The following is a 9,808-nucleotide window of genomic DNA, read 5'->3' on the forward strand; positions in this document are numbered from 1 at the left end:
GCTACCAAGCCAGCTGCCCGTTCTGTCCACTGCCTGCCGCCTGCCAACACATCCAGGACCACCTCAATAAACTGTTCATCATTTTACATCTGCCTCCGCCTGCTCTTGGGTCCAGCTACTCCCCACACCTGACAGATCAAATACAATATACTGTATATGTGCATCCTTTACAGGATCGCCATTCAAGGGCGCCACGCGACGTCGCTATGAACGATTTGCCGCCGTAAGATGGCTGCTGAGATGCCACCAAGGACCAATCAGAGCAACGCTGTTTTCAATATTTGAAGTAGAAATATCAGTGATACAATCAGAGCAAAGTTTATTTACATATCAAATTAATGAGAACTCTGCCGTCTCAAATGCCAGGCGGAAAAGACCCACTAGAATAGCTTAAAAAAGTCATACTAGCCATTTTCAACTAAAATTATCGCACAAACATGATAGAATGACATAAAACATTACAAAAAAATAAAAATGATGACATGGGACCTTTAAAAACACTTCCAAAGGATTAATCCAACATGTTCGCCTTGACTGCTCCAGCCTCCACCCTCCTTTTTTAAGCAGTGTACTATTCAGGCCTCTTACTGCACAATGCAGATTTAAGGAAGGACAACAGAAGAAAATGAAGTGGCAGCTACAGTCTGTGCATTCTCAAATTCTGCTCCAAATTGCAAGTCAAACATGCATGATATATCTGTCCTTCAAAATTTCTTTAAAGTAGACTACCAATTGAAATAGGATGTAAATATAAAAGGAAAACCCCTTAGATTAAAGATCTGCTTCAAGCATCAGGTCAGAAAATACCTGTTTTTAGAGTCAGGCTGCAAATTTAATGGTAAATACGCATCTCATCTCATTTATGCATCATAAATCTGCTTTCAGACAGCACTGGAATCATGACCTCGATTTAATCTTATTTTTGTTTGATTCTGTTTTACAAAAGAGTCTTGTGTTTAGATATTTTAATATTTATAATAAAAATTTTATTATTGTGGTTATAATTTGCACTGATGTTGTAATGAACTTTATCATGAGGTATGCTTAATATATTTTGTTCTTTGGCTGCATAGAAGGAGCAAAATATTAGCGACATCGCTGTGTCCAGTTCAACACCACTGCAAGCTGGAACCACAATAATAAACAGCTTGTTAATGCATTTATGACAGTTCTTATATTAGATCTCATTAGATCGTGCAGGACGTGGACTTTGCATGGTGACCAGTGAGTGTATAACAGAGATCTATTTAGAGAACTGTATACCGAAGCTTTCAAAACATCCTTTAACCACTCTCATTTCAAAGGTCTTTTTCTGGACTTTGTCACTGCAGAGAGATCCAGGCGCTGACTCGTTTCCATTGTAAACCTCAGCAACAGAAATTGGCAGATTTCTGCTTTCTCTCTACAATGCATGAATGGGAGGTAGGAATATTATTACATTTCAACAGTAATATCAAAATATTTTCTCTTTTTATGTTAGTGATGACTTGAGATTCGGTTTATGCAAAAAAGATCCAAATCAGTATCAACATAATCTAATGATGTAGCACAAAAATGGATAAAAATCCCAAACTACAAAAAAAAAAAAAAAAAAAAAAAAACATAATACAAGTTGACGTGTTGTCACCAGTCGCCGGATTACGAGCCCTCACTTCCTGTTTCGGAGAAGTCAAACCCGCTGACTCGGGACATCGACCGGGCCTCACCCAGTCGCATTGTGAGGATGTTGCAGAGCTGTGATGCCGAGATGTTTCTCAAAGAGACAGGAAGCACTTACCAGGTTAGTAAAGGAACAACAGAATGTCTAGCAAGTCTCTGAAACAGAAACATGTTTTAGATGCTTTTGTGTGACAAAGTGGTGAAAACCATGATGGAGGTGGCTGAACTAGTGGAGCTCATCCTCAAGGTATCCATCTTATCTTGTGTTTCTGTTCATGTTTCATCGCTGTGACGTGTAAGTGCATCCTTTGTTTCGTAGGAGCCACTGGACAGCCTTGTTGTCTTGAGTGGCTGTGGGACTTCAGGTCGCCTGGCTTTCCTAGTGGTGGTAAAACAGATTTTTCAACATTTGTGTGAATGTTGACAGAGTTGGCAATTACAAATGAAAAGTTCTATACATGCAGGCTGTATGCGGAATACATGGTTGGCACAGTCAAAAAGATCCAGGTTTAAATCTTGATTCCTATCTATACATTTCTTTTTGTGAGTTTCCTGTGAGTTTTGTGTTTGAGTAGTCCTGTGCTTACATCTGTTTTATCTGCGTATTCTGGCTTCACCCCCCACCTGGATCATTTGAAGACTTGTTCAAAGGTGCGAATGTACGAATGGTGGCTTGTGAATTCAATTGTGTTAAGAATAACCACTTATTTAAAAAAGCGAGTAAACACCAGCACCATCTAATATGAAAGTAGTGCTTTTCTTCCATCTTGTGGCATCTATAGGCAATTATAAATATTTTTAGGGTGGACGTCAAATACTTTCAGATTTGCGCTATTTGCGGCAGGGCTTGGGCCCAATTAAGACACTTTCAGCTAGGGTGTCCTCACTTCTGCTACCAATAGCTTAGAGATGTGCACTGTTATACAAGCTGCACACTGACATCTTGACAATGTAGCAAAGTGCCATTTCCTTATTTTTGTCCTATGAAAAGACACATTTAAACCGTTACATATATGTGACTACTCTTGTGACTTACTGTATACTGTATACTCAGATTGAATTTTAAAACAGAAATCATGGAAAATAGTGACAAGCAACTATGTTAAAGGATTGGGCGGAGAAAAAAACATGCATGTACTAGCTATAAAAGGGGGGAAGATTTTCAATTTTAGGACAGTTTTTCATCCAAAATGAAAAGAACACATAAAATTAACAAGAAACACACTAGGAGATACATTTTATTTGCTTTAGTGGTCCACCAAAAAAATTATGTGGTGGGGCAGAGCAAGCCCCAAAGCCTTGAGTTTGACACCTCTGGTATTGGCAAGCATTAGCATGCAATCTTAGAATTGCTGTGATATACCTTGATCCATTCATCATTTCTTTATTTGGCATTGAACATCCCTGAGAGAAGTACAATTTCCTGTTGGAACTTCACAATGGAACAATGGCATCACATCACAGTTACGTGTATGTGTGTAGTCAGGATTCAACAAAGCACTGAGAGAGATGAACCACAGTGAGGTCTACGAATACATCATCGCAGGAGGTGATAGGTGTGTGTGTCCATGTGTCACTCACTCACTCACTCACTCACTCACTCACTCACTCACTCACTCACTGACTCATTCACATTGTTCACATTTTTCTTGTTTTAAGAGCACTGTTTTCCTCCCAAGAGGCTCCAGAAGATGACCCCCACCTGGGCATGCGCTGTCTTAAGAAGGTTAGGAGTGTGATGGAAAATGTGTGCAACATGTGTTTGTCTTCTCCTCCCATCTCCAAATCAAGGCTTCAGCGATGACTCATTGCATCGTTTATTTTGACCTTTTTTTATCAGGTGTGTGAAGGAAAGAAGAGGGTTTTGTTTATTGGGATTTCCTGTGGATTATCTGTGAGTCTGAATTTTAAGACATTTATCCGAATGTTTAATACAGCTTGATTTCGTACCTTTTTTCTTTTTTCTTTTTTTTTTTTTATTGATGTACCTTTAGGCTCCATTTGTGGCAGGTCAGTTGGATTTTTGCCTGCGGCACCCGGAGGTCTTCACTCCTGTTTTGCTTGGTTTTAACCCTGCACATCAGGCACGGTGTGTATGTATAGTATTCTAAACACTCATTGGTCACAACATTAAGTTCACTTCCACAAATGACATTCAATACATAGAGCTGTATCAGAAATTCTGCAAAAGTTTTGACACTGTCAAAACACACTGAAATTCTGCAAAAAGTTTGACATTGTCAGTGATATAATATTTAATATGTTGATTAATCTTCTTTTTGTTTCTGCATAGAGTGCACTGCGCCAAACTGAGGGCTCTATTTTAGTAGATAGTGCATTTTTGTCGTGGCCCAAATGCTGGCGGATTCTGATTTTCATGCAAGCTCAAGTCTTGGTGCGTATGTTTGCTAATTTGGCAGACCGGTCTGCGCCAAGCTGGGCGTTCTGGCGCAGCGAGGGTGTGTCCTTTGTAGCGTGTATTGGTTGAGATCCCTCTGTTTTCTGAACCGCTTATCCTCAGTAGGGTCACGGGCGTGCTGGAACCTCTCGCAGCAAACTCTGGGCGAGAGGCGGGGTACTCACATTCACACTTACGGGCAATTTAGAGTTTTCAATTAACGTACCATGCATGTTTTGGGGATACGGGAGGAAACTGGAGTGCCCGGAGAAAACCCGCCCAGGCACGGGGAGAACACCCAAACTCCACACAGGTGAGGCTGGGATTTGTTTGCACCCGGGGCCTCAGAACTGTGAGGCAAATGTGCTAACCAGTCCTCCACCGTGCCGCCACATACAGTATTTATATGTAATTCTGAAAGTATGTCTGTACAGGAATGAATCCGTACCAGGTTGCACTTTCACTTTCCTCAATGTGGTCCAAAGAATGCAAGTGCTTGCCAATGGTCGAAGGGCCTTTCTCATCAACCCATCAGTTGGGGTAAGAGCTCGTCACTGGTACTAATCCCCCACCACACACACACACACACACACACGCACACACACACACACACAAAGCATATTCTCTTGTCAAAATCAGAGACATTAGTGTACCTGTGTTCCCCTTGTGCCTTTTGTATGCTTGAGTTCAGCCAGAGGCAATCAGTGGCTCTTCCAGGATGAAAGGAGGCAGTGCAACTAAGATGCTCCTGGAGGTCATCCTGGGTGCTGCTCATGGTGCCGCATTCTCACATGCAGCCACCACACACCAGTAAGCCACTGTGAAGAACGTAACCTATATGTTAGTATACAGTATCTGTCTACTCACTGCCATTGATTCGGTGCTGCACCTCTTCAAACTACAGTCCCAGTTATAAACATACAGTATTGAAGTGTCAGTGTCAATTAAATAGCAATAAATGTTGTAAAGGCAGAACACTATCAGGTAGGTAGGTACTGTCCCCATACCGCAGCTCAAGAGGTGCAAGACTGCTTGCATGCCCTCTTCAATCTGATAACTCTCCTTGCATGCCTGCACGAGTTTGATCTGGTTCTCTGTGTCATGTGCAACACAAAAAAAAAAACATACAGCAGAGTGTGAATTTAATTTCCTCTTGGGGGATTATAAGTGTAATAAATAATAATAATAAAAAAATCTTAAAAAACAAACAAAATGTAAAAATGAGAATTAATGCAGTGTTAAGTTAACAAAAAATGTATATAGTACAGTATTGTAAATGTGGCTACAATATATCCTACAATCACAAGTACAAAACAACACATTTCACACATTTGGGCTGTTTTGTGGACATTCACCTATCAGGTCGTTGAAATGACCTTTGTGCGTTGTGAAACTTGTGACTTCAAGCGGCCTCAAAGGACCAAGAGACGTGGCTGCATCGTGCAGTGAGTGTCGTGAGTGCTTCAGTGTGAAAAGTTCCATTCCACGGATTCTTTTGTTATAACAACACTTCCTAGTCTTGTTTTCCATGGTTATCCCTGCTTTAATATTTCAGTGAGTTGTGCTACAACAGAGAAGGAAGAAGGCACATGTCGCTGCATGGGCTCCTCAGCGAGGTTGTTTGTGCTCTGAGAATTATTCATGTTGCGTACGTAAATACAGACCGGCACATTAATGCGATACCTTCAATTAAATATCTTCTGCTCAAAGGAGAGCTCGAATGGTCTGTGTTTTTTTGTTTTGGTATGTTACTGACCTCTACTGGTGGGAACACAGATTCTATTTAGACAGTCTCGTCGTCCGATTGTTTCCCAACCTTTATTGAGCCAAGGCATTTCCATATTTTACATTTTAAAAAAATGTCGCGGCACACCATCAAACAACAATGTCACAAAAAGTAGATAGTTAATATTATTAATTAAAGTTTGATTTGATTTGATCTAGTGGAAGACCATTTCATTGTTCTGCCTATCACTATATGTTGCTGGCACAGATAAACAAAGATGCATTACTGTATTTATAGTAAATGATAAAAATCTGAAATTGGACAATTTTCCATGGCACACCTGATGATCTCTCACTTCCATAGCCTGCTTTTATGTGTTCACCATTGAGTGCTGCACTGTTTCTTCTTTCCATAAGGGGTCTCTTGCAGCACCTGAGAGCCTATGAGAAAACAGTGGAGGTCACATACTCTCATAGTACAGCCATAGCTGGCTTGGTGGCCGCAGCTGGGCAGAGGTCCGTCAGTCAAGTACAATTATTCTCCTAACAGCGTAAAGGAATGCATACAGCATGTCCAACTAATAAGAAATGTGTGGCTGCATTAAGGATGTTTGTGTGTGTTACAGTTTGCTCTGTAAGAAACATGTGTGTTACCTGGGCTGGGGCAGCCTGGCTGTGCTTGGCCTCATTGATGCCAGTGAGTGTGAGCCTACCTTTGGAGCTGGTGAGCAGCATGGCCTAACAATCAAGTCTTCTTATTGTAATTACGAATGTGTTGTAATGCATTGGATTTTGGAAAAACTGTCTGCATACTACATATTGTCGTTTTGTGTGTGTGTGTGTGTGCGTGTGTGTGTGGGGGTGGGTGTGTCGTAGCCCATGGGGATATTCAAGCTTTCATAAGTGGAGGACACAGAGCGCTCAACAACAATGAGGGTTCCATTGCTTTGATGGTATATGTGAGGGGTAACCCATCTCTCAAATTTGACAATGTCTAAATAATAAAAAAAAATCTATAATCCAATACATTATAATGTAGTAGTATGACACTGAGTACATCTATGCTCATAGACGGGGATATTTCTTGATTTAGGGTCCCCAGTTTTGTATTTCACATGAAGAGTTTTTGCTTCATGTCCTACCCACTCTTGATGACCAAGATACTGTGATTCTCATCTACACACATACCGGTGAGTACGACAGAGTTTATGATCTGTACCCACACATCCTCTTCATTTTCCCCGATGTCTTTTCACAGACAATGTCACCGAAGTGATGAATGTAGCCCACCGAGTGAGGGAAAAGATGTCTAATCTCTATGCTATTTATCACCGGGCTGATGGAGATGGTGCTGGTTTACACGTTGGTTACCTCCCTAATTAAAATCATATTTTACCGACATCTACGTACTGTAACTATCTACCAGTCTGCCTGCCTAGCCTTTTACTTATCCTTTCTGCTTTCCTACCCGTTTACCTTTCCTACACTGAACAACATTATAGCCTCACTTAATTCAATCAACTTGTTTTGTTTTCTCTTTAACTGAAAGTGTTCTGACAAGTTTTGAACTTAACAGTATGCAGTAACATTTCATATTTAAACAGCAATGCAGTAGTAACGCTGTGTGCAGGTACACATACTTTTCTACCTCCTTAGAAAATTGCCAAATTGCCTACAGTACTTACCTATCCTGTCTGCCTACCTAGTACCGACCTACCAAAATATAGCTGGCTACATTTTCTAACTAGCTACAGAACCTTACATACTATACCTCCATATCCTGCCATTTACTGCTACCTTAACAATCTTGTTACCTTCATATCCACCTATATATAACCTAGTGTTCTTTTTTCCTTTGCAGGATGAAATAAATCGATTATATATGTCCACCTTAACATTTTCATGGCCATTACCTACTTCTGGAAGTCTACAGCACATGGTACAGCATCACTCACTCACTCACTCACTCACTCACTCACTCACTCACTCACTCACTCACTCACTCACTCACTCACTCAACATCCCAGCCACCCACCTACCTACCTACCTACCTACCTACTTGTTGTTCGGCAGTGGGAGCTGTCCACTAAGTTGGTGCTGAACGCTGTGAGCACGGGAGCGCACATCCTAAAGGGTAAGGTTTACCAGAACCACATGATCGACGTGCAAGTCACCAACAGCAAACTCTATCGCCGAGCTACACATTTAATCCAGGTATAAATTAACATCTTCAATCACACATGAATTAACATCGAGTTACTATGAGTCTGGTTTGTGTGTTTAGTTACATTGTGTGTAATACCTACCTTTTATGACTCATATGTGCGTTTTAGAAGTTACATTTTAGTTTTTTTTTGCACCAGCATCTCACTTCAGCAGCTTGTTGCAGCAGCTCCGATTCACTTTCTCTTTTATTTATTTCACTTTTATTTTATTTGCCACGCCCATTCTGGTCAGTGGAGACTTCAATCGTGTTCCTCTCTCTCATCTACTAACAACTTCACACATATGTAAACTGTGCAGTGAGCGGAAATAAAACTTTGGATTTGATGTATGCCGATTTGGAGGAAGCCTACGAATCTTATGTCCCCCCTCTGGAGAATCTGACCATAATTTCATTCTCTGGAGTTGTGAATTTGATCAGTGTAACAAAAGCAATTACACAGTAAAATTATGAGCAGCTCAGGTTTTACATTTTTTTTAAACCCAAAATCTAAGGAAAAGGTGCAAGATATATGATAGTGACAACAGTGATGGCATTAAATTCAGACTGTCTCCTCTTGCTAGAAATTGTCTGGTCATCCTGAAGCCCAGTGCGAGGAGGCTCTCCTGAAGGCTATCTACCAGGTGGACCACCTGACTGAGGACATAACATCCTGTCACATGACCACACACACAGCCACTGGCATTGAAAGGACAAAGGTAATTAAGTGCATGGCAGAAGACAAGATGAACGTTCCATGTCATGAGCCTCCCTTTTTGTGACCAGGTAGTGCCTCTGACCTTGGTGTCATTGCTGGCTGGTTGCTCTTTCGATGATGCGAGGTCTCATCTGGATCAGGAGCCAATCATACGAAAGGCTGTGGAGGCATGTCTGCAGTAATGTCCAAGATATAAAATTAAGCAACAGATACAAGTGACATTTTTCTGTCCATGAATCTCGTACCGATGAAGATGCATGAGCCTTGTTTGTATATTGTCCCAATCTCATTCTCGTATATTTTTAGCTTCTCTTTAACTCACCAAAATCACGTTTAATGTGTATGCATTTTTTGCTGATCTTCAGTCTTAATTGTTCATGTTTTAAAATCAAATCTGCACACATTGAAACATTTGGATCGGTATTCAAATCTGCTGTGCTCAAGCGCATACCAACATCATGCCAAAAAAACGCAACATATTATTTTTGTTGCAGCAGTGTTTTCACTTCTTTTACTTTGTGTTGTTTCCACATGTTCATAGAGTAGAGGTTGGAAGTATTTGGCAGATGGCAAATCCTTCTCCAAATGAGACGCAAAGTGTTCTTGCTTAAAGCTGTTTTTTTTTTGTCATAAATGTTCATACGAAGTACTTCCAATTCAGCATCATTGCTATTTTCATTACATGCAAGTCTACTAACTTAATGTTAAAGGAAATTGGATCGAAAGTTTAGGCTACACCTTTTCCAAAACCTCTAGGTGGTGGTGGCATACTAGAATGAAAGTGTACAGCTTTTTCATAACCTCGAGATGGCGGCATACATTTATAAAATGTGAAAGTTTTTTTTTTTTTTTTCATTTTCCCCTATACCTATGCATAATGCGCACTATTGACTTTTGACAATTTTTGGGGGGAAAAAAATGCACATTATGCACAAGAAATTACGGTAAGTTTTTGTATCCAGCATTCCTATCCATGTTTTGACCTTGTGTATGACCGTGCTTGTTTTTTTTTAACTGTGTCCTTGCCTCGCGTCTTTTTGGATACTGTTGCCTGGTTGGATTGACTACCTGTGTGCCAAACCCTGCCCGTAATAAACAGCCTAAA

At 40.6% G+C, this 9,808-nt stretch overlaps 1 protein-coding gene across 1 annotated transcript; it reads left to right on the forward strand.

The window, feature by feature from the left end:
- Nucleotides 1-1,407: 1,407 nt before the first annotated feature.
- gckr (glucokinase (hexokinase 4) regulator) lies at nucleotides 1,408-8,885 on the forward strand. The gene is made up of 19 exons (XM_061705657.1): nucleotides 1,408-1,422; nucleotides 1,631-1,780; nucleotides 1,838-1,906; nucleotides 1,979-2,047; nucleotides 3,142-3,215; nucleotides 3,319-3,385; nucleotides 3,500-3,553; nucleotides 3,654-3,748; nucleotides 4,492-4,597; nucleotides 4,749-4,867; nucleotides 6,200-6,298; nucleotides 6,409-6,506; nucleotides 6,659-6,735; nucleotides 6,876-6,972; nucleotides 7,041-7,144; nucleotides 7,644-7,721; nucleotides 7,856-7,996; nucleotides 8,570-8,704; nucleotides 8,772-8,885. Exons 1-19 carry the CDS (start codon nucleotides 1,408-1,410, stop codon nucleotides 8,883-8,885), a joined length of 1,761 nt encoding a protein of 586 aa, XP_061561641.1.
- Nucleotides 8,886-9,808: the final 923 nt, after the last annotated feature.

This window comes from Phycodurus eques, chromosome 1 (assembly GCF_024500275.1).
Source record: "Phycodurus eques isolate BA_2022a chromosome 1, UOR_Pequ_1.1, whole genome shotgun sequence".
NCBI classification, from domain to species: Eukaryota; Metazoa; Chordata; class Actinopteri; order Syngnathiformes; family Syngnathidae; genus Phycodurus; species Phycodurus eques.